Genomic DNA, 25,567 nt, shown 5'->3' with positions numbered 1-25,567 from the left:
CAGTATGAACAGGAGGAATGATTACAGTGAGGAAAACCTCTTTCATATGTGTGTGTTCATATGGGCACCAGACTTATGTTTTAAGACAGACATGAAACATTGTGAACCTATTCTTTGAGCTGTATTAATAAAATACTTATGTAAATGTACTTAGCTGCATCCCACAACTGAATGTTTCAGTGATGATAAATAACTGCAACAATGGTCCAAAACTTGATTTACATTCATTTAATATTTTTTTTATGACTTACAACAGTTTTGAAAGGAAGGCTGTGCAGCATCACAAGTATTTCGAGTGCCTTTTAATCCAACAGTATGTCAGCTGTTGAATGCTCGATGGACATCCTATACAACACTGGTCGAAAAACATTTTACAGCTGTGTTACAATCAAAACACATTCTTAGAGAACCCTGACTCTGTGTCAGTGACTATGTGCAACCTTCATTTATACAAGTTGGGTGAGAAAAGTGAGCATTTATAAAAAGATTGTACAATTCAAGACAGAAAACAGAAGATTTTACATTGCAACTGAAGAAAATGTGAATTAAACTTTGGGTTGAAACGTTGGTTGGATCCCCTTTCTTAACAGTGCCATAGCGGGAACCAAAAAAGTGCTTCATGATTTTACAAAGCACACAGACAATAAAACATTTCCAAATGGTGATGGAAATAAATTGTAAAGGAATGTCGTCAGTCACTATTCCAGATCCTGCTTACAAGACGCTATTATTACAATCCCTGACTGGAACTGCTGAGGATAAGTGCTGTAGATATTTATGTGACTGCAGGAAAAGCATTATTAAAGTTGCAGGAGTTGTTACTTCAGTTGTTCATCAGCGGGAATCACAGTTAGTACACATTTGGAGTTTAAAGAGATGTCTACAATATAGATGCATTAAAGAGTTGAATGGATATCTTGGTGCGTATGCGTACTGCACACAGCAAAAAGGAAGTTGTACGAGATTCTATTTGGTGCCGGATGCCAGTGCAATAAAATGATGTACAGTACCAGTTAAAAGTTTGGACACACTTTCTCATTCAAATAAATGGGAAGGTGTGTTCAAACTTTTGACTGGTGCTGTAAATGCAGCAGTTTTTTTTAGGAGGGCAAAAAAAAAAAAAGTGATACAATTTACACTGTCTGATGTGGGAGTAGGTAAGTACTGCAAGAGTGTAAGGCTTAAGAGATAACATCCTGTAAAACAGGGAGAGACAAAAACAAAAAAGGTGAATCTTCTACGTGTTTATAACATAGGAACTATAATGTATTTTCTATGCCTAACATTTATATAAAGGTGCATACGCCACATGGAATAAACACTGATATTCCACTCTCATCAGAGACAGGACAGTGACCACAAACATAATATACATGAAAAAAATGCAAACATTTGGAATGAAACAAAAAGGTTTTCACCATCAAAAATTATTTGCATCATTATCCAGCATCTGCTTAAATGCAAACTGTCAGACCGAAGGGCCAAAAACAATTGGCTTTAAGCACATAATTGTAAGGCAGTTTAATTTTGTTTTATGTAATTACAGATGAATTTCTCTGAAACTCCTATTGAGAGACTCTGGATCATCTGTGACTAGGTTTTACTCCATATTAGTGCTATACACAGTGTCTTTTCCTTTTTCCAGCTTCTGTGAAGCCATGATCTTGTGATTCAAGTTGAATCCGTCCTTTCTGAGAACTAATACAGTGGAGGAATGACAGCAAATGAGGCGTTATCAGATCATGGTTTCACAGTAAAGCTCAAATCAAACTGCCAAGGCTGCAGACAATCTCAACTCCCTCACTGAGTGATATTTTTTTTAGCGCTGACAAAAAAAAAAGTAACTGAGGTAGGCAAGAAAACAATCATATGCTTGACCACCATGTCGCCTTTGTGTTGATGTTCGTACCAGAAAGGATGAATGACAATTCGGAAGGTGAAAGGATGTGACAATTAAAAAGTGACAAGGAGTCTGGTATTGATGTCAGTTTTCTTACTCTAACAGAGCATTCAAGTGTAAAGATAACCTCGCACTATCAGAACTAATTCGAGCCAGTTAAGAATGATTTCCATGCAGGCCTGCAGTCCGGCTGCGGCGTTGGTGACAGCATGCAGTATGCCTGGTATAGCTTGCATAATTCAGTGACGCTGATACCCATTGCCCTGACCTGAGTTTGGGTTTAGGGCTTTTCTTGTGGGGCCTTGAGGTGAAAAGGTGCAGAGACGAAGGGATCCACAGCGCTCACTTCTGAGGTCCATGAGTGAAGAGGTCCAACAGGGACTGATCCCACAGCAGTTTGCCTGCTCACGTTAGATACTACTCTGTGAGCTGCTATGGGCTGCTGGGGCACAGGTCCCTCAAAGTGTCGGGAGTATTTGGCCAGAGCTTGTGGGCGGAATGGTTGTGGGGTAACCTGTCCCAACACACCTTGCTCAGGGTATGTTCCCGTGGCGTCCTTTCTTTTTCCGAAAGGAGCCTGTGAGAATACATCGAATGGCTGCTGAGCTGCAACGGGGGCGCGAGGAAACGGAGCGTTGGCAAACACATCTCCTGATTCTTCTTGCGCCACACGAAAGGGGGCTTTTGAGAAGACATCTGCAGCGACTTCCGCCCCCTTTGCTGGCTCGTGTGCATGCTGGGAATGATTCTGAGCAAAGGTACTTGGAGTAGGTTGATGGAAGGTAGTAGACGGTTGTGTTGGTACTATGCTGGAGTGGGGTGATGAGGGGACGGCCAGCTGAGATCCTTGTTCTTCTTCCTCCTCTGAGTCGAGCAGCAGAGGTCTGGAGCCGCTGCAGTCATGGGCCACTGCGTGACTTTTAATGGCTTCTTGGTCCTGCTGCTCTTCCTTGTGGGCTTCTTTTTCCTCATCTTCATCGCTGGAGTGAACACATCCCACATTTGTTTGAGAATCTCCCTCTGGAGTTTCAGTCTCTTGTCCCTCGCCAAGCACAGAGTAGCCATTACTCTCCCCTTGGGCATCTGTATTAGAGAGCAGAGATGGAGAAAAACATCAGAGGTGAACAAAAATATTACAAACAGTCCAAATATTATCAACAAGAAACCTCAACCCTTCTTAAATCATTACCATCTGAGGTCCAGCTGCCAATATTTCTACCAGGGCATCAAACCTCAGTCACACACACGACATACTGTATGACTGATCTCTAACAACTGAAGAGTCTATGAGAGCGACCCGTGAGGAACCAGCACAAGACTACAACACAAACACAGTCTACTCTGAACACATCACATAAGACAGACAAGACTACGCAGCTCTATCATTACAACATCAAATAACCTTGTTTCCACAAATTGGTCTCATACAGCTGCAGTATCCACATCGCTCAACCTTCAGAAACAATGTCAACAATGGGATTGTGTTAGGATCGATTGTGCTTAGGTGAGATCAGAGGGAGTCAGTGGTAGGTCTGTGGAAACAAGGAAAAAGAGCCTTCACAGCTATAGGTAGGGAGCAGTTAGGGACAGACAGGTTTGCACAGATGAGCAGAGACAGATCAGTCTTACCTCAGCAGTGTCGACAGCGGCTGTTAACTGGCAGCTCTTGGGAAGATGTTAGTTGCAGCCATTAAAGGAAAACACCAGTTTTTTTGTTTTGTTTCACTACTTTCTTGGGTGATTTGCTTAATCGCTGGTCTATTTTAATTTTCCACAGCCAATTTAACATATCAAACTTTTACACATGAATTAATTTAAGTGAAAAACGCATTACAGATAATTTCACTGGTCAGCGCTGAATTCCAACACAACTAAAAATAGTGAAATTGTAGTCACGTGGAATAACAACTAGCAATTTAACTTAATCTGCATTGGTACAGCTAATAGACTGTCTGTCCTTGGTACAAACTAACAAGCTGTACACAATTCAGGAACCAAATGCCAGCAGTGAACACTAATCCAATTTTAAAATACTTCCAAGAAGCATAAAACTACTAAGAAGTTAGGAGGGTGGCAAGAAAGCAGTATTAAGAATGAAAGCTTAGAATAAACACTGGTAATTTCCTTTAAATCTCAGGGCAAAGCTCAGTCTGCCAGAAGAAAGGACAACTGAGCAAGTTATCAGACAAACACGTCTGATGCTACTTGAACTAAGCTGCAAATGTATTTCCACACAAAATGATAAAGGTTTAGAAGCACTGAAATCTGCAGAAAGGGCCGTAGCGGTTACTCTGTGGTCAGATTAGAGTATCTGCAATCTAATTTGGAAAACTAATCTGTCAGCCAAGTGAAACACTGTCATTTAAGGCAGCTGTGTCTTCTTCTCTTTCAGGTAAAACTGAATAAAAACGTGACCCAAAGAGACATAATGTACATTCACATTAATTAGTTTTATTCAGTGTCTCTCTGTTTGAACCTTAATTCATAAAAATAGAAGGACACACTTAATAACGGCCCTGCTTTGACATACAGTGTGGACGTCTGCTGCCAATTCATGTCAAACATTTTGATATAATGAAAGTAATTTGTACAACTATCACCATTTCAGCCCAACCAGTACAATAAGTACATTGGCTTCACACAGCAACACAAGTAAAGTTCTACGGCCAAGGTTAAGAAGTTTATACTGGAGTGTCTGATAGGAACATGAAGCATTGTTGTAGGATTGCATAGATTAGCCACAAGAATGCGAATGAATTAACTGAACAATATTAGATGGAGAGAAAGAAGAAAGCATAGTTTTATTTGCCCATGCCAATTCTTACAGTATGTATGTCTATGACTAACCTTTACAATATGTAGTTGTGGGGAGGAAGAGAAATTATGAATGTCCCAAACACCCAACCTTACACAGCATATACCAGTGTTAACAGGATCAATGTGATGTTTTGTTTGTGCATTATACTGTATTAAAAAATAGCGACTCATTTTTTAATACCGACTGAGTGCATTATGAAAGCTCCGCTCCTACTATAATGTCATGGTAGTGATTGATATTCATCTGAGGTGAAACTGAGTTTAAAAAAAAAAAAAGAGACTTGTGTGATGGACTTCTGGCTAGAGACGAACCAAAATAAAAAGATAATACTCGGTGGGATTTTTGACACAGAGCCAGTTGTAGCAACTGTAACCATCACATGTAAAGCTGATGTGACTTGTACAGCTGTTTTTCCAAGTCACACTGCCTCAACTTATGGTCCGCAGCCAAATGAGAGAGAGAACACTTATCAGAGGAGAAAGGTGCAGCAGAGATATCAGGAAGTAAATTCCGTCATGAGCTCCGTTTTGCTGCCCGAACAGGATTAAATCCATTCCAGTCATATAACTTACAAGTACCACTGTTATGGAGAGAACTGGGATGGAGAGCTAAAACATACAATCCCAGTCAGGTGAATCATAAGCACTTTGTTTCATTTATCGATGACGACATCTCAAAATAAAAGCACTAGCTTGAATGCTTGACATGAATGGAGAGATAAGACAGAAGGACTTTGGACAAAGGGCAACATCTTAAATACAGTTTCATACACAATTATTGTTGTTTTTTTGTATCTATATATGCTTATAAATTTTACATATATCATAATGGTACTCAGTTCATACATTCATTCTAAAGCACTATCAATAGTCACATTTATTCATACAATGATAGATGAAATGCCTTTAAATATTACACACTAAAAAAAAAAGACTTTCACCAGTGCTGACAAAAGCAAAATGAGGAAATCTGAACAATGATTTTATGTACATACAAAGGAGTTGTTGGCTTTTTTTTTTTTGGAACATCTCCTCAGATTGAAATAAATGTCATATTGGCCGTCAAGGTATCTGGTAGGAATGAACTGGCTAGATAAGACAGAGAGGGCGTCGATGGGAAAGGGAGAAAACATTATCATGTAAAGCTTATTTGTTAGTAACTACCAAAAAGAAAGATTAAACAAAAAAACTGGATGAAGCCTATAATATCGTGCCACACTCTATTAAACAGTGGTCATCTTCAATGATCCTGAGAGCAGAGCAACACATGGCATAATCTGAAACATAGCATAATAATAAAATCTTTCTTTTAGCTTTGGCATGGCTACAGCTCATATTATTTCATCCCCTTTTATTTCTGCTGTGCTTATATTCACAATGGGTCAAAGATATGAAGGTGACCCGGCCTACACATAAAAAGATGTATTTATAAAATGCAAATATACCATGAATGGTCTTACTGTACCATATGTTGTATATAATGCTGACGGTGAAAGCATCCTGCCATGGTGATGTAGCCACATGAATCAGCTGTGTTAACACTGATTTCACCAGTTTCAGGATTTCGAGACGTGGTCACTGATTTACAGATGGAGAAAATAATACCCTGTTTAATATTCAGCGTGAGGCGATAGAGTCATGCTGAAGCTGCAGCTCTTAATACACATGTTAACATCATCCATTTGACGAGATACCTGTTTTAAAATGGTTATTGTTCTATCTGGAAGTAGGTTAATAGAATTGAAAAGACTTCCTACAGTAGCGCAGTCCTGTATGTGTTCGAACCAAACGTATGAAAAAGGAAGCCACATTTTCCTTTCACAACATAACAGTGCGGAAAACCTGTCAAGACTGCCCAAACAGGCGTTTTGTCATCACTGGTTAAATCAGTGTGAACAGCTCTCAGTGGGTCACTCAGGGTGTGTCTTTGCTCGGTCAGTAATTAAGCTACCTGTAAGCACACGTTACATGTTCCAAGCTTTCATAGGAAAGTGCATCAAATTATCCGGGAGGCCTACAACATTTTCACTCCTCACTCTTAAGTCAGACCCCTGACACAGATGAGCATGCCTGCAGGTGGCTTGTTTAAATAAAGCTTCAACCCTGAACAAATACACAAAGTGAACACGATGCGGCTGTGATCAGGCAGTCTAACATGTGCATATGATGGAAGTCGATCACTGTGGCAGTACACTCGATGAGGGATTAATGCATGTATGAGGAAAGCATGAGGAAGACCATGGTGTAGCCAGGGCAGAAGCGGACGATATGCTCAGGCATGAATGAAAGATTATTACCAGCATGGGAATGTCAACGGCCAGCAGAGATACATGAAACCAGCTTATCAGGCAACTAGAGACTGAGTCGAGGCCAAGGAGGCACATAAAGAGAAAGGTTCCACTGAACCGATCTATGCTGGCTGCTCTGTTTCACTTCATAAGGTGCTACATTAAATGCCCCTGCTTCCCCATCTCTACCCCCCGGCCCCCCCTCCCCTGTCCCCTTGTTAGGATTGCACACTGCCCCTTCGACCTCTCCCACCCCCTCTAGAGGTCGATGAGCTGATCCACCAGCAGAAGGGAGCGGGCCAAGTTGGGGATGCTGGACTCTGAACTGCCACTGTTGCTGCGCGAGTGACCACCTGAAACGTGCCAGAGAAAGAAAGACAGAGACAGAGATGGACATGGAAGAGCCGAGGGAGATTGTGAAAAACAAGCAAAAGAATAAGTAATATTAACAGAGATTTAATGGAGAAATTAAAAGCAAGGAGTGGATGAGGATGAGGATGAGGATGAGGATGAGGATGAGGATGGGGTGGGTGGGTGGGGGATTATGGCAGAGCAGAGAGATGCATGAACGGGGGCAGAAAAAGAGAAAGAGAAACAGGCAGAGAGTGAGCTGGGATAATCTTTATACAGCTGCATCATTACAGGGGGAGAGTAAGGGAATGACACTCTAACATGAGGAGGACTTTCAAGATAAACGATAAAGAGCCAAACACCTGCAGGCTGAAGGATCACTGGCAGTATAACATTAAAACAAGGGATAAAAAGCTCACTGATGTGAGAGCTTGATGGGATGAAAAGCATTAATGTGCCAAGCACACCCATACAAGACCTCTCACATCACCAGTGACAGAACAAGCTGTGGTGACGGGGGCCTTTGAATGAGGGGCTATATCATTCATCACTCGGCTCACACTCGAGGGCTTCAGCAGGTGTGTGTGCTCATCTCGGGATTCTGTTAATCTTACCTTGATTTGAGTTTTTGGAGATGAGCACAGGAATAGGGTCAAACTCGTCGTCATTGCCCTTCTCCCCACACGACATGAGGAAAGCGGAGTCTGCGGTGAAGGAAGAGGAAGTGAAGGAATGATGGAAGGGGAAAGAAGTTAACTCAGCCAAAGAAAAGAGCAAAAAAGAAAGGAGGATGCAAGTCGATTAAAAATAGATGGAGCCAGGGCAGTAACAGTATTTAAAAGCCATGCATTTTAGGTGGCTTTTGGCTCTTCCACAAATGAGTCAAGGGTCTGTGAAGCTGTCATTTAATGTGTCCAATTCCATTGTTGTATCTCAGTTTTTGTTTTCTCTGTCTGAACAGGCCTTCCTGTTTTGGGAAGGATCTGTGGTCTGCGATGGTTTCACTGGCCAAAACACCCGACAGACATAAGGCTAGCTAAGAGGAGGTCTTACCAGAGGCTGTCTGACCAGGCGGCAGCTCCTCCAGACAGGATCCAGAGCCGGAGCCAGGAGGAGCAGAAGAGCAGGCGGAGGAGGAAGGGAGAGCAGAAACAGACTGGTTTGCATGAGGAGAAGTATGAGATAACAGATCGCAGCCCAGCAGAGAGTCCTCCCCAGTGAGAGAGTCTGAGACAGGACGAAGCAAAGCCAGAATGAGAAGGGGCCAAAGTAACAAAAAAAAAAAAGATTGTTAGCTTAAACCTGCAGTGCGGAACTTTTGTCTCCCCCTTCTGGCAGTGAGAGTAAATAGTAGTTATGTAATGTAACTCTGTGTGTGTCTGAGTACATGTGTGAGCCGGTGACGCAACATGTTTGGAGCGCACGGAGGACAGTCCGCCCCTGTCGACAGTTGCTGGTTGACGTAAAACGCACCACTACAGGTGCGCCAGTGTGGGAATGTCATACCAGACACCAGATTAAAAACTCCTTGAAATACAGAGTTTTATCTGGCAGTGATAGGCTTAATTAACATTGTGTGAACTTGTTTGGAAAGGGCTCGAATGTAACGTTCATTTATATGTAAAAGTCCCGCACTCCAGCTTTAAGAAGCAGAGCGCATTTTGTTAGTAAGACACTGTTTTATATTGTAACATTCAAAGAAATCCCTTGTCATAAAAAAACCCCCCCAAAAAAACCAAAACGCAAAATCTGAAAGTTTCCGCTGGTGGAGCAGTGTCCTGCAGCAGAAATATGCCGCACTGGACATAAATAACAAAATAAAAGGTCAAAGCCAGGAGGCAGGAGCAACATTTACATTGTGAGTCACTAGCCTACATAGGCTAGTAACTAATATCCATCATTACAGAAGAATGTGGACTATGGGTCAATTCTGAGCAAGATTAGTATTCATAATAAAAAAATCTGTTCAGTGTTCTCATTGAGCAGACTGCTTCATACCCTATAAAACCTCAGGGGTCGTTGTCCGCAGACACTGTGTCACTGAAGTTTGCTGCTATTTTGCAAGTGTGACAAACCAAGATTACTGGGTGCTCCAGATTTCTTGCCAGGACAGCATGATCTGGCGCAGTGATGAGGGTCAATAATAAATTACTTCATAAATTGCTTTCTTCACAAAAATAAAGTGATTGCAGTTGTAAAACGCCCTCAATAAAACATTGGCTCAAAATTGACTAGGAATCAGGGCTACGACTGGAAACAATTCTACTTGTTTACTGTCAAAATGCCGCAAGCAATTAAGTTGTTGAATTTCTTATACTGTGGTCCAGGATGCTAACCTGGCATGCTGGCAGAGATGAGCTCAGGCTGGCCTGCATGTCGCTGGGCTTGGGGAGCTTCCAAACCAGGAATCAGTGAATCCACACACACCTCTGCTTTTGCTACATGGACACAACAGCAGGAAAGAATAGCAGTATAAAGCAATTATTAATATTGTACACAAAAACAAATTCCCTTGACAGGAATTAAACTGACGTGGGCCTTCTTCGCTCCTTTCCCCAGCGGGTCTTTCTGAGTTCATGACCATGTGAGAGAAAGAGGAGAAGGAAGGCAAGACAGACGCATGCATAGCAGAGGGGTGATTTTACAGCAAGGCAGGGGACAAGAACAGAGCTGGTACCATTGGTGGTGCTCTCTGCAGAACTACTGAAGGGGTCAGCCAGGGTTAAGAGGTCAGGGAGCAGCAGAGAAGTTTCAGGGGACTTCAGTCCCTCAATCAGCTTCTCTGTGAGCGAGCCAGAGAGAAAAGACGGAAGGGAGCAATGGACAGATGGCAAGAGAGAGAGAAAGGGAATGAGGGAGGATTTTGCATACAAATAAACAAGGAGCAGAAATAAAGAGATATGAAACTTCAGCAATGTGAGAAACGATTACATTGTGAAGATAGTTACAGGTTAGTAACATTTAATGTAGCAGACATTGAGCTGCCTGCATTTTTAAGAATAAAATATGAGAACCAGGTGGCTCTGGCTGTCGTGTGAAGAAATTTCCCCTGCGGTGACTCAGGGTGGCTTGCGGTATGTGGTCTATGCGGTATTAGCGCCAGTTATTTTGTTTTTTTTTGAGAAAATCAAAGTATGTTAGTCTGATTATGTGTCGGCAGCAATACCTGATGAACACAGAAAACACTTTAAATCATGTTGTGGCAGGAAACAACGTTGATCTACAGCTGAGTCCCCTTAAACCTTGGATTTATCAATGGAGGCTAACTGGACGCGCCTTTAGATTGTATGATTGGTGGAAAACTACTTTACCTCGCATGTTAAATGGCAACCTGCTTGGCCATGCAGTGACTCAGGCGAGTTTAAACATATAATTGAGACAAAATATTCATACAGACGTGTTTTTAACTACCGAGCATCAGCACCAACCTCCGATCAGCTCACCCCGAGCCCGGATCTGTTACAAGGGCCGTCAGGTTAGCTGGTAATCAGTGTGCGAGAGGCAACGCATGGTGGGTGGGATTCTCTGGAGCTGCCTGACTGAGGTAGCTGCCGAGCATTCAAGACGTGTAAAACAAGAAGGGCCTAGCCTCATGAAAAAAAGAAATAACGTGAACCTAGCAAGGTTGCGGTGGTTGCTTGCCATCCACCACAGTTGGCTTGTCTATAGCACGGTATTGCGACAGGCCTACAGGTGGCTTAATATATCACAAAAAAATATTGCCTGATGTGTTAGTTAATTCAGTTCTGCCCACCACAGCCACACACTCCAAGAGCAGTTAGAGGAGTGAAGTCCCATGCACTGTGAGGACAAAACTTGCTGAACTTTACAGCAATATTATCATGCCAAACAAATACTGAAGAAAACAATGAGAAATTTTCACACTCTTTAAGTACAAACAGCACACATGTAATTATACAAGCCATAGCAAACATAGTGAGCATACACCGCCCCAGATGCCAACCCTCTTGACTCATGTTTTGGACCAGTACAGACAACTGAGCAGAGGACATCCTTGTTAACACGACTTTTCCCTGCACGCTAAAATCTTAAACATCAAGACTTGCAATCAACTATTAATACAGATTACTGATTTCATTAAGCTGAAATGTAGTCCATGCATGAAATTAAATGCTTTTCACCACAGCTCATACTTACAGGAAACTGCTATGGGGCAAAATTGGGGTGGGGATCTTAGACAAGGAATGTGTTGGCTCAGAAAATGGCACAGCAGATGTGACCTTTTGCCCCCTTCACTACAGGAGAGAGGCGAACGCTGATGAAAAGCTTTTTACAAATCCTAAATGTCAAAAAACTAAATCTCCCAGTAGAGTAAATAAAGAATGTGTGGTATTATAAATGCTATATATATATATATATATATACACACACAGTATGCTACAGTATATTTCCCACTTAATTGCAACAAAGGCGTCCTTATCCTAAATGTGGCTGTGTATCAATCTCCTGTCGACAGAAGAACTCAGACGGGGCTTTCTACGCTCCATCAGCAAAAGTCAGACTATGTTTGCTTGTGTGCATCCTATTTCAGTGAGCAATACAGAGAGAGTTAAAGAGACAGCTTAGGTTGGGTAGAGAAGATTAACCACACCCTGATTATGTAATAGCCTCAACATTTTTATCCTCTCAGTTCATGCCTTAAACAGCAACTACATAAAGGAGGTTACCCAGCTAAGATGCACGCACCTCTAAAACGGCTAAAGGCTAAAACTCAGGAGAACATAAAAAGCTGGGTCATCATTTTAACAAGACAGTACGCTTAACTTTCTCCTAGTTCTTAGTGGCACCGGTAAGCAGGCTTCTCCAGCAGTAAGGCAATCCAATTAACAAAGGAGAATTTGTCCTTCGCGTTACCAGGCAACGGTGAAAGCACAGATCTGCAAATGAGATGCGATCTAGCTGTAGCCACTGCCTCTTTTCATGGAAACTGACAAGGAGCCACTGTGAGGCTGCTTGCTATGTCAACATAGATAGGGCCGTGTACAAATCCAAACCATGAAACTAGCAGTCACAAAGTAGCCTTTGGGAGGCTTGATATCCAGCAAACAGCCTCGGTAAACATAAAATAGTGACTCATAAGCCCTTAAAATATATTTGTTGTAGAGCCCGTGGCCTGACAGAATCAAAGGCATGGCTCATACTGTGTCAGGTAGAGACAAGAAAATTACCTGGGGTGTCAGAGAGGGAGAGGGTATTAAAAGGGTCCGGGACACTCAACAACGCTGAACCTGCACCCAGGATGTCAGCAGGTCTTTCAGCTTAAGATTGCACCGTGAATAAAGATGGAAGAGAACAAATGAACTACTTTTATGACAACTATGGAAATGCAACACAAGGTAGACATCCACCTCCCTCAAAATGAGCCTCTTATTAAAGGCAGTATGCAAACATATGAGGCAGAGTACTGAGAAGAATTAAGCAAAGCCTTACCTGGAAAAGCATCGAGCCCTGGAATGAGATTTTCATTGGAGCCCATGGCCTTCTCTCCTTGAGCAGCAGCTGTGCTCAAACAAAAAGCAAGTAGTTTTACGTTACACAATTCTCTACCAGCGCTGTGCTGAGTGTAAACATACAGTGGACATGTTGAACTTACTCTCAGCTAGTTTTGCAAAGTCTTTGTTTAGCAGCTCCTCTGCTGTTAGCTTGGAGAAGTTATCATCCCCAAAGGGGTTCCAGCTGGGCTGAGTGCTGGGTGCAGAGAGGGCTGACGGGGCCTCGCCGTCACCTTGATGATACACACTCTGCTGGGACGAGCAGGGGGAGCCAGAAGGAGTAGTGCTGGCTGATCTGCAGTACACAGAGGTGTAAACATAAACAAAGGTAAGAGTGCACGGTGACGTTTAATCAAGGATGTTAGGACATTGGCCTACTGATGTATGCTAATAAGAGTGAGTGAACGGAGTTATTTGCAGATTGAATTGAGTGATTCTTCTTAAGCTGGATGCTCTGGGATATAAAAGGGTCATTTATTCTCCATTGGGGTTCTGTCACATGAATGGACTGTCTATCGCCCTTCTGAGCTCACTCGATGCCATGAAAGGACATTTCATCCATGGATCACTGAAGGGAGATAATTCTGCTCACTTGGACTTGTTGAGGCTGGCCTCAGCTGCGGCTGCCTGGAGTAGCTGGGTGGACTTGCTGACCGGGACCCCAAACACGGCACTGTGAGTGACATCGCTCAGGATGCGTCTATGGCCACTCTTGGGGGCCATCTTCGGCGATGAGGGGGGTGTCAAGGAGCTGACTTTGTGAATCCCTCGGCTGGCCGTCTGTAGGGAGTTGGAAAAGATGCAGAGAAGGAAATGAGAGAAAATATCCATGATGACAATGTTGAGAATATCTGCTTAGTGAATGAAAGGAAACAAGAAAATCGGACAACCAAAGATACAAAAACAAGCGAGCTAGATCCACTGAAAAAGAAAATCAGAAGAAGATGAATCATGAATTCCTCCAAAACCACAAGCCTATGAAAACTAAAAACTAGAAAATAAACAAAACCAAAAAACATTATACACAAGGGAAGAAAATCAAGTAGAGAGATTGGACATAAACAGATGCACCAGTTGATTTGAGAGTTAACTGACAAACCATTAAACCATTTTATGCATACATACACTAGGGTCTACCAAGTATGAAAAAAATCATTTTGACAGTTGAAAGAAGTGATTCAGAATGAGTAAATCATTTGGTTGTCAAGTGATTTATACCATATTTATGTAACTGCAGCAATTATGTCTTTCTAATAAAGATTAACAGGAAGCATTAGCTACATGGCATTCATATTGCCAGATTAAATTTATTCTGCATTCCCAGAGCCCCAGAAGAGGAAAAAGGTAAAAAAAAAAAAAAAAAAAAACTTGATATGATTCGTTAGAGAGGAGCTAGTAATCAACTCCCTGGCCCAAAAGAGCAGCAGATGGCAGCATGAGCAGGTTGTTACCACCACATCTGGGTCAGCTGCAGGACCAATGACAGCAGACTCAGGGATGGGGGTCAGATGGGGAGCTGCTGTTTCATGGACTTCATGCTGCTGCTGCTGCTGCTGCTGCTGCTGCTGGTGTTGCAGAGTAACAACAGAAGGAACAGGCTTAGTTTTGGACTGCGGCAGGGTAGATGCCTGAGAAGCTGTTTGCTGTTGCTGCTGTTGATGATGGAGGCTCTGTGTCAGTTGATGCTACATAGGAACACCACACAGCCAATAATGAGGAAGGCCTGGTTTTCAAACTTAGACACAACTTCTCATGAAATATTGCACTTTGACAAGTCTTTTCAACTGCTTACAAACCTACAGTGTTATGAATAAATTGTCTTTTGTTCCTAAAAGCTCAAGTTCTGTCTGTAGAATAGATCCACAATGAATAAATCTCAGGTAGAATTTTAACTACACTGAACCACAGCAGCTTTTAGAGGAACAGAAACACATTTTAAATCAGGGACTGGGAGGCTCAGGCAAAAAACAGTAAGAGAAGGAATATTCTGAGGTGTGACTGTCCATTCATGGATACTTCAATTAAAATAAAAAAATGAAAAAGAAATCTTAGCCGTTGTGTATAAGAGTATGTGTCATTACCAGGCTCAATACAGAAAAATCTGTGTGGTATCATATTGTGTATGTACATGTATGTTATTACATTGATAGTGATGTAGAACAAACTGATAATCCACACTGTGTCTGTATTGTGGTCAGTCAAAATAAAAACACTGGCAACACCTGCAATCACGTTGTCCCCGTGCACCACAAGTATCTTCTTTTTTATGAATGGTCAATAACACACATCAAGATACTGGGCTTTTCAAATGCAAACACACGAATATGATAGACTCATGTACTCTACCTGCAAATATTGAAAACACGTCTTGCTTTTTAATGCGTTATATGTCTCATATACCTATTGTTAGTGGCTCTTAAGATGTAGTGGAAAATCAAACATGAGCATGCTAAAGGAATAAGAAATGCTTAGTGAAAAACATCCTGGAGGATAAAAAATATTTACTTTACATAGTTAGTTTCAAAAGGCCTTATAATGTTTTATAATGTAGACTAAAAACATGTGGAGATAGATATTATTCCCATTCTTGTTCTGCCAGGATGCTTACCTGCTGGTTACTCTGTGGGCTCAAGAAGGCTGAAGCTTGCTGCTGCTTCATGAGGAGCTGCTGATGCTGTGGTGTAGCCTGCGGCTGCATGTTGGTGGTCTGAACTGACTGCGGCGCAGTTTGCTGAGCAGTTGCAGCTGAAGGTGGGACACTGGAACCTGGAGGGGAGGAAAATCAAAAGAATAGGTGACGTCAACTGCTAGCACAAATGAGAAGAAAAACAGAACTATCATTTACCACATCAAAAGTATTATTTTTAAATGCAACCACATTTCTGCTGATCTGATGAAAAACTCATAAAATAACAATTGTATGGGTTCTTGTTTTCATCAAGCTGTCAAGTACAAAAACTCTTGACATGCTGTAAAAATGAAAAGTGTTTTTTTTTGTGCAGTTGTGTGTTTCCTTGAAAAAAGATATTACCCTCAAATTACACAGATGGAAAGAGTCTTTCAATTACTGGTAATATTTTGGAAAGCTAATACTTTTATCTTCACTTTCATCAGATTCTGTTTTTTCCTCAATACAATCTACATTTCATGTCTCAAAAACTACTTGGATGAACACCCAGCGAATAAGTGACTCAGAACTGCACATAAAAAATATGAGAGTATGCTGCTGTAATTAATGTGACATCATGCCACCATTTATTCTGTCTTTGCAAGTGGGCCACAAATGGATGGCTCTGTCAAATCGTGAACGTCAGAGGCCTCATAAAAAGACAATTAAAAGCCTTTCGAGAATGGGCTAATTGAACCACTGGGAATACAAGGCTTTAGAGTCAAATTACTGAGCAGTTCACTGTGCTGAATCCAATGCAAGATGTCCGTTTGAGTACATTATTAGCAGGATAACTGTCACATTATCACAGAGCTACTTGTACCTATGGCCTGCGGTGCTCCAGCAGCCACATTGGGCCTCTTGCGTGGGGTCAGAGCTGGCTGGATGGGAAGAATGCCTGATATCGGTTGGGGTTGAGCCTGCCCAGCCTTGGGCCGTTGTCGAGGCGCTATTGAGGTTTCGGTGGTAGGAATGGGGTCTGTGAGTCTGATGAAAGGAAAAGTAGAGAATTGATTGGTAACGTTCAAGTTTCTTATAATGATAACACCCAAATGCTTTGCTTGTCACTCACCTGGCTTTGGTTTGACTCTTTTTGGCCACTGCTTCGCTGGCTCTGATAGGCTCAGGAAGTTTTGTAGGAATGGACGAATTCTACAACAGTAAAGACATTTGCAATTTTTATTTGATCAAGAATAATCAAAGAGTTTCATACACCAGTGAGATGTGAGGAGAGCTACTATGTTAATACATTAGAAAAGGGCATGAGGAATGGATGCATAGCTTCCATCCAATATAATTTCATTCTAGATACTAAACTATTTCTTAAGAATGCAATGAGACGTGAAACATAACAAAGCTAATTTAAGATAAAAAAGAAGTGACCCAAACGTTAATATTCAACATATTCTCCTTTCATATTTTTGCCATTCCTCTCACTGTGGGAACTTACATGTACATTTGGGACTGGACACTCTCGTCGAGTCAGTTTAAAGGCAAAGTAGGATACTTGGTAGATGTCTGGTCTCTTATCTGGGTCAGGTTCCAGCATGTATCCTGAGAAATCACCAAACAAGGGAAATTCAGATAGAGTCAGATGCATAAAAATTCCCCTTCAAACTTAGAGTGTCTGCACATACACAGGATGCACATGGATTAAGACGGATAGTGAGTATATTCTGAGGAATAAGGTTACTAACTGATGAGACAGTGCATGTCCTGGGAGTAGCGGGAGTTGTCTGGGATAGTGAAGCTGCCATCACAGATTGCTACTTGGCTCTCCCCAAAAGGAAGCGTGAAGTAGCACAGCTTATAGAGTAGACAACCCATTGCCTGCACAGAGAAGAGGACCAACACACCTTCTGTAAACTGAGCTCAGTGTCCAGCACATATTATCATAGTTAATCAATGTGATCAATGCAGTCATCACAGTTTGACATTGTCATAACAAATGTCTATCTCACCCAAATGTCTGCCTTCGCTGTGATGACCTTTCCACCATAGAGGTTGACCATCTCTGGAGCGCGGTATGACAGAGTAGTGTACCTGATGTTAAGAGCAGCAGAGCTATGAGTGTCTGAATATTTGTGAGGGAAAATATTTAAGGTGTAAATTAAAGGGCTCAGAGAGACTCACTTTTTGATTTCCTCCTCAACGACTGGCACCCCCTCTGTCTGCGGGTTTTGGAAGTGGTTTGTGGCACTTCCAAAGTCACAGAGCACATAGTGTCCCCGATCATGCAGAAGAATATTTTCTACCTACATGAGGAAAACAAGATTAAAACACTCAGAACTGTTTGTACATGACCTAAACAACAATCCCACAACAAATTACTTCCAAATAATCGGCGCTGTCAACAATCAGCCAGCTTTATGCAAGTAGCAGCAAGTAAGTAGTATGTGCATATTTGAAAAGAAAGACTTGCCTTGAGATCTCTGTGGATGATTGGAGTCTTGCACTGGTGGAGACGAGCAACAGCCTCGCATGTGTCACAAAAGATCTGTAACACCTCGGCTTCAGTGAAGCCTGTCTGTAGCCGCTGATTCATTAGATTTACCACCTGCCCACCTACATGACACAAATGAAAGACTATGAAAGATCAGCTGATGCCAAGATACCGCCGTTCCTACCTGATGGCTAATGCTACATGTTTTTATGAAAGGAATTATACCTAAAAGTGAATTATTTTTCACATTTTTGGCCAATTTGAAACTGTAAGATATAACTTTCTGTGTAGTTTATAGAAAGAATTGACATGATTAATGAACTTCGTCGATTATATAAATAAATATTCTTTTTTATATATTTTGGAAAGAGACAACTCACATGGCAGTTCTGAAACTGGTGTGCCAATTTATTTCAGGAAAGCTCCAAAACAAACTGTCTGTATTATAAAAAGACTCCAATAACAATACAATCATGTTAATTCTTCAACTTCAGCTTCGACTGACATAAAGCTATTTCTATAAATAACACCGCTTAGTTTTGTATTGACTGAAACAGAAGTTCTGATAACCATCAGTTGAATACTTTGAACAGAACAGGATGCTGTGACGAGTTGAGGGTAATGGAGCCGAGACAGAAAGAGGTGGGGGGTGGACGGATTTACCTCGACAGAAGTCCATTAAGATTAGGACTTCCCATACATCGCCAGCTCCAACTGCAGTTATGCTGGAGTCCAGGAAACCGACTATGTTTTTGTGGCCCACTAAGTCCCTCTGTGTAAACAAACACAGAAAAGGCAACAATAAAATACAATGAAGATACAGTTTTCATAGAATTTATAGCTCTTAAACATTTGGCTTAGTAAATTACTAACTATTCAGTCTATTTTTATCTGTAAAGAGACGCTGCTTCTGTGCCAAAGGTCTACGAGTAACGATAATAACCACCCTGCGATAGTCATGCCACCCAGGGTGTGGCTACAGGAACTGGTTAGTTTCACTTACAGTGAGGACTTTGGTTAGGAAACGGATGGTGAAGGGACTATAGATGGCAAAGTGCCAATTCAACATTTTCAGGAGAATTCTTCATGTTATGTTACAATCATGACTTACAATCCAGCTCCTTCTGTTATCACCACTGTTACTATATTTGGGTCAAACTATTATTTTTTTGGTTTCTGTTAACTTACTTTAAGTACACAGGACGTTAAGCCTGTAGTGGGACCACAGAATTGGGAAACTATAAGTATCTAAATGTCAAGTGAGTAAACTTCTCTGTTCTGTGCTCACAAGACCATCTCCTAGTAGAACCAAAAATAAAATGTAGTTTGCTGCACTCAGCAGTCAGATACTGGACTGTCTTACTCACCATGATCTGTATCTCAAGATTGCAGACTTGTAGATCATGTTCATTGTTGACATACATCCTTTTTAGTGCACAACGTAGCCCTTGATGAGTCCGCACCAAAAATACAATGGCAAAACCTCCTGCAAGATGAAGAAAGAAGAAGAAAAGAGAATGAACAAATATTCATAACAAAAGTAAAACACCTACTAATTAAACTGTTATTCAGGATTATCATCTCAAAACATGCCATTCTACTGCATTTCTGAACTTTACGCAATAGCAGCAACTTGATGTGCTATACTTTACTTTGTGATGGATATGTATAAGATATGTGCAGTAATACTGAAAACAGGATATTGTCACTTTTAACTTTAGTCACTATGAGTTGCTGACATTTTGTGGCTCCCCACAAGTGTAACCAAGAAAGCCTCCAGCACATCTACATACTGAACATCAATGTAGTTCTGATATGTGAGAGTGACCAATAACATTAGATTCTGTATGATAAATTATCTTTTTTGAAAATGTCTCCAAGACAAACATCCCTCAGCTGTGCTCTGACCCAAACAGATCAGACATCTCTAACTCTGGCAACTGATGCTGACTGATGGAATGATGATGGAATTTGCTGCTTAAATATTTTGAATATCTAAATTTGGTGTTATCTTTATGATAAAGTAAGGGAGGCAGTGCTTAAAAGGGAATATGTGTGGCTGGTGACCCGCTAAGAGGAGCTAGAAGCAGTGCTGTATGAGTCAGCAGTTGTGCTGAGGGGAAGGATGCGAGAGGTGGACAAAACTGACACAGGATGTAGGAAGTGAGAGAAGTCATCATCCAACCTTTGGGCACAATGTTGATGACACTCAAGAAAAACCAAAAAAGATGGCTGTGTGATTCATGTCATGGCAACTAAAACCCCCAACAACCACACAGATAAACAAGCATATCTCTTTCAACAGAAATGCATAAATAGACCTGAATCAAGTGAGACAGCATTTACATCTAAAGCTCACACCCACACTTTTCCTCTTAGTGCAAATTGTGCTGTAAAAATTTTTTAATGATAAATATTAAAATTTTTTAACACTTTTCGTTAAAATGGGATCAAGCCTACTGTCTTCACTGCCTTGAAGATATGAACTGACCTCAGCTGTTAATTTGATTCTCTCTAGATTTTAGGTCAACAGTAAGGAGTAGCTTTTACTATAAAGGTCTGAATTCTGTGGTTATTGCAGCTCTTGTGTTCATTATTTTTTCTCTCACAGCTTGTGTTAATGCCATGCACGGAGCTGACTCATCCAGCTGGCATCACTAAGCCAAGGACAGTTCCACGTGACCAGTCTGGTTGACGTTTGATCAGGACTGCCTTCGGCTACATTACTGTGAGCCCTAATATTGAAGAAATTAATGTAGTATGAGAATATGATGGGAGTCAGCAACATTTTAAAATAATCTTTGAACATCCAATAAATACAATAAATTGTGTGTCAGTGCTCTGTACCTGACAGGGTGGAACTGGGTCACCAGGGATGATAACACATTACCGTTAATTTCACTGATGTCATCAGTTATATATTTAACGTCCTGAAATTTCACAGTGAGGTGTACTGGCAGGACACTTGGCTGAGTAATTAGTGTTATCATGATACAGAGAAGCAATGTGCTTGAGATGTGTAGTTCAATGTAGGGCTGCAACGAATAATTATTTTCACTATCGATTAATCTGCCTTTCTCAATTAATAGTTTTTTCTATAAAATGTCCAAAAATTGTGAAAAATACATGTTGTAATTCCCCAGAGTCAAAGATTACTTCTTTTAATGTCTTGTTTTGTCTGGCCAACAGTCCAGAACCGAAAGATATTCAGTTTACTATAATGTATGACAACGAAAAGCACCAAATCCTTACATTTGAGAAGCTGAAACCAGCAAATTCTTGGCATTTTTGCTTTAAAAAAATGACTACAGTGATTATTCAATTATCAAAATAGTTGCAATTAATTCTGTGTTAATCAACTAATTGTTGAAGCTCTAGTTCAATGAAGACAATATCAAGCTGACCAATCAAAATACAGAGCAAAGGGATGCACACTGTATAAGCACGGAACACAAGCCTTGTGTGTGTGTGTGTGTGTGTGTGTGTGTGTGTGTGGTCCCTCAGAGTTCAGGCCGCTGAACTCCTGCTGTTTAAGCTGAGATGCCTGTAAGAAATTAGAAGGATTAGCAGCCTTCTTAAGCAACATTTAGCAGTGGTCTACGCTCTCTGTAGACAGTGCGACCAAATAACTGTAAGCACAGCCACAAATAGCCACTACCCCTTGACGTAACTGACTGTCAGGATTATACCACACTAGCTTATGCATACACGCTCAAGCAAATGCACACGAAAATACACCTTTAGGCACTGCTATGAAAAGCGCAGTGAAAGGTAAGGTTGGCCACAATTTGTCATCAGTGTGATGGAGCTTACATGACTACTAGGCTTTGAAAATACTACACATGTCCTGACAACTACTATGCTGTTTACAAACATGTTTGCTGCAAGGTTATAGGACACTGCAGTGACAGCAAGAAACACTAGCAGCACAGTCTCATCTACGAATTAACACAGACCATCCAGTGTTATCTTGAGAGAGTTTGTGCTGAGAAAACTGGGTGATTTTCGATTACAAATGAGGGAATGACTCACTGGGGCTTCATGCGTAGTCTAATATGCAACAAAGCAGCATGTTACATACATCTTCAGAGAGGGATAATGTTACCAGCAGTAACTCTATATAGAAACAAGAAAACATACCTTGAGGATAGTAAAAAAAGAAAGCTATGTCTCGGAAAATCCTCTGACAAGTGATTGAGAACAAATCACAGACATTTGCCTTAAGGCCAAATGTCTAAAGCAAACAACTACACAAATGATGTGATTAAGGGGTTTACCAATGCCAGTATGTTACACTGACTGTTTTTGTCTGTACTTTGTGAAAACTGTTTGTTGCAGCTGAAGGAAGCCAAGTTAAAAAGTGACAACACAGGGAGGGAGTAGACAGCAGCCAGCTAACAGAAACTAAGAGCTGAGACTACAACTAAAACCATCTGAATAAATAGGCCTGGTGACACTGAAAAGGAGTCACATTGCAAGCAGTAGGTCCACTGCCGGGGCAAGAAAATATGATCTTCAGAAGAATATTCCAACTAGCACTTTGTCAGAGATGCATAATCTTGGGAAACATATTTATTTTTACTGTCTTTCCGAAAAACTTGTTGTAAGGCTTTACAATTACCAAATCTGCATGATGCTTCTCTCAAGTGAAGTTCTTACAGACACAAACTTTGATAAGTTCAAGACTCACAGGTGAAAAAGCGGGCCAGAAATAAACAAAGAGTTCCCACTGACTGACATCTCTGACGTTACATGTCCAACTCATTCATAAAGCCACGGTGTGCCCAAACAGATGGTGCCCTTCTACAATACTGATGAATTAATCAGTATTCTTACATCTATTATTTAGTAACAGGCGCCCTTAGCTAACAGAGCATGGCAGACTCTCATTGGAAAGACAAATGACCAAGGGAAACCTGTTACCCCCATCACAAGCCCTGTTTAATGATGTTCGAGTAAAATGTTAATTGGGAAGATCTTTGGTGTTAATACTAATTTCCATCAAAATATTGCTCACTGTTTAACTCTACAATATGGATTCACCTACAACCAATCAACGTACATGACCTGTTTTGATACAGAAACATGAGGCCCCCCCCCCAATGTGTTATGTACTTTCTGAAAGTTTCATTCTAGCCACTTCCTCCACCTAACCAACAAGAAAATGTTCACCCTAACTACATTTGTGATCTCTCACTCCCTCTGTAAACCTTGAGACTAATGACTCAGCATGGCATTGGTTCTTTACACACAGTAGACAATCCAGTTATATGTTCCTCCCAGCCTTCAGGTAAAAAGTGCAGTACTGTAAAGTACCTGAACAACTGACGACTAGGCGAGTCACTGTATGACACACCATCTCCAACAGTTGAACTGAATCCTTATTTATCCACTCTAGTGATCATTGCTCACAGGAAAACAAGTCATGAATGAAAGGTCTGCTTGGGAGAAGGCTACCTGACAAGTAAATGAAGTAGACAAAAAGAAAAAAGACACCAGCTACCTGAGGTGGCCACTGCTATAGCTTGTGCCAATAAGGATGACCAGAGGTTAGACCAATGCCTTTCTTATCAATAACATATTAAAGGTGGTATTATCAAGTTGGTCATCTAGCTGGGTCTAGCTAAAGGAAAGGCCCTCTCATTTAACATTTACTTGACTGTCCGCCAGGTGCACTTCAGATGTTTGCTCGTGGATCAAAAGCAGTAAAAAGTGGTTGTAAGACATGTTATATGTACATGTAATTCACACTGCACAAAGCCACATAGTTCACCTTCAGCGACAATTTCCTCGACGGTCACTTGATATCGTCCAATAGTGAAGACCCGTCCGATGAAGCTGCCACCGCCGCCGGAACCTGCGCCTCCTCCACCGGCTCCGGAACCAGGCCCAGAGCTCACCAGCTCCCGACGAGAGTCAAAAAATTTCTTCATGTCTCCCAGATGTTATCCAAAATCACGGCCAAATCCTAAATGTGTCAGTATCGTAACAACGATTATGGTTGTTATTCTCTCACCAGTTCCTGTAGGTTGAGGCGCTGGTGTTAACGCGGTAGCAGTTTTTCAATAATTGAATGAATGCAGCTAGCTAGCGTTAAGCTAAATGCTAGCTAACTAGCTGGACCTCAAAATATCCAAAACACTGCTGGCCGACGTTTCTTTTGGCTAACTCATGGTTTGAACAGCAGGCGGAGTCAAATATTGTTGAGGAAACTGTAAAATACAGCGTCCATGCGGAAGTCACCGCTTTTTACTCTGAAAGGTGCTAAATTAGCCCGAAAATAAACACTTGTTAGCCGTTAGCTCACCAGCTAGGAGCGGTGACAGCTGTCAGTTGACAGACTGGCAGCCAGGTAGGTTCTTAGTGTCCAGTGCAGCTTATTACACATCTCCACAGCTATCATCCGCCAAAAATGTTACTTCATGCTCAGCTAGGTCACCGGCTGGTCTCTCAGCAAAATGACAAGTATCCAGCAGAGCTTTGTCTGCGTCCGGCAGGCTGTGACAGCGCTGCTCAACTAACTTAATGACAGAGCTAACGGAGCTACAAACAGAGCAGATGCTACTGGGCAGAGTCCTCCTCTCCGGCTCCTCTTTGCGGATTGCTGGATTTCTCTCGATGTGATTGGTCAAATGAACAACGAGCTCCAGTCAGTCTGCTGCAGTCTCCAGGCTCAGGTCCCCACTAGGAGTAATTTACTTCAGCAGTTCATTAACTTTATGAATTAAAACTGTTCATGTTTGCACCATCTAGCTGTGTAGAACATGCTTGAACTTGGCGTAAATCTTTTTTTCTAAACCTTGCAAGAATCATATGTTTATACAAATGTGCTAAATTCAGGCTGCAGCAGTCCACCTTGCTCGTCAGGCAAAGCCAGTTGTTTGTTTATTAGCCACAGGGGCAAGAGGCTGATATGAAAGGTGAAGTGGTGTCCAAATGCATGATGGCATGGCATGAGGGAGAAGAATGTCTACTGAACAGGTTGGTTAAGGTGATTAAGGTGATGTACTACTAAAGGTTACGAGGCCACATTTGGAAAACACATTCAAACAAGTCAAACATTGACACACCTTGTTTCAGAGAGTGACACCCAGTCAGACATCCTCAGAAAGATGAGTCCCTTCACTACTGTCAGAGTGTTAAGGGAGAAGCATGTCACACTGAGGAGAGACAGAGTGGATGGATGGTTGATATGCGTGAGGCAAAGATAACACTGATGGGAATATAACTACATAGAGCACAGCAACATCAAAATGTGCCTATAATGTACTGCACAGTAATTAATGGATGCTCCGTCAGATAATATGTCATCATAATAAGTGAGCTAAAATGATCTTCAGTCTTAATAACACTGTAAGTCACACTCAAGCTGCATGGTGTCATTAAGCATATTTTCTTATGAGCAATGAGACAGGTGAGATTTACAGTTGGTAGAATTAATTATTTTTACAGTGTAGCAGCTTTTGAAACACAACTTTCAGATTTGGATGATTTAGGGTGTTTTTTTATGTCAAAAAGTAATAAAAACTAAGAGTTGTGTGGCTTTTATATGTCAAGTTTTGAGAATGCTGCATGTATCAGGAATTG

The 25,567-nt window shown here is 41.4% G+C and overlaps 1 protein-coding gene across 12 annotated transcripts; it reads right to left on the bottom strand.

Moving 5' to 3' along the window:
• Positions 1-213: 213 nt before the first annotated feature.
• Positions 214-24,645, bottom strand: LOC137194549 (AP2-associated protein kinase 1-like). Of its 12 annotated transcripts, XM_067606545.1 has the most exons (22): positions 24,288-24,645; positions 23,754-23,948; positions 19,348-19,466; positions 18,644-18,752; positions 17,956-18,102; positions 17,671-17,788; positions 17,499-17,580; positions 17,235-17,367; positions 16,988-17,091; positions 16,610-16,689; positions 16,361-16,524; positions 15,478-15,635; positions 14,321-14,554; positions 13,462-13,649; positions 12,971-13,164; positions 12,808-12,876; positions 12,546-12,635; positions 10,034-10,138; positions 9,693-9,794; positions 8,410-8,583; positions 7,971-8,060; positions 214-2,983 (listed from the first exon to the last, which is right to left on the bottom strand). In XM_067606545.1, exons 2-22 carry the CDS (start codon positions 23,911-23,913, stop codon positions 2,181-2,183), a joined length of 3,423 nt encoding a protein of 1,140 aa, XP_067462646.1. In that variant the 5' UTR covers positions 23,914-23,948; positions 24,288-24,645; the 3' UTR covers positions 214-2,180. The 12 variants fall into 12 exon arrangements, with proteins under 12 accessions (XP_067462646.1, XP_067462636.1, XP_067462653.1 ...); XM_067606535.1 differs by having other exon boundaries at positions 23,754-24,644; XM_067606552.1 differs by having other exon boundaries at positions 14,321-14,521; positions 23,754-24,643.
• Between the last annotated feature and the right edge of the window lie 922 nt (positions 24,646-25,567).

Source organism: Thunnus thynnus, chromosome 2 (genome assembly GCF_963924715.1).
Source record: "Thunnus thynnus chromosome 2, fThuThy2.1, whole genome shotgun sequence".
Lineage (NCBI taxonomy): Eukaryota > Metazoa > Chordata > Actinopteri > Scombriformes > Scombridae > Thunnus > Thunnus thynnus.
Note: the sequence above shows the minus strand (reverse complement) of the source record. Positions and strands in the feature narration are given on the sequence as shown.

What these genes read in the sequence shown, in the direction of transcription:
- LOC137194549 (XM_067606545.1), bottom strand. Translation starts at nt 23,913, where the DNA reads ATGAAGAAATTTTTTGACTCTCGTCGGGAGCTGGTGAGCTCTGGGCCT. An exon ending in CGAGGAAATTGTCGCTGAAG is followed by an intron (nt 19,467 to 23,753) that starts GTGAACTATGTG and finishes TTCATCTTGCAG; the next exon opens with GAGGTTTTGCCATTGTATTT. An exon ending in TGCAGAGAGCACCACCAATG is followed by an intron (nt 9,795 to 10,033) that starts GTACCAGCTCTG and finishes GTGTCCATGTAG; the next exon opens with CAAAAGCAGAGGTGTGTGTG.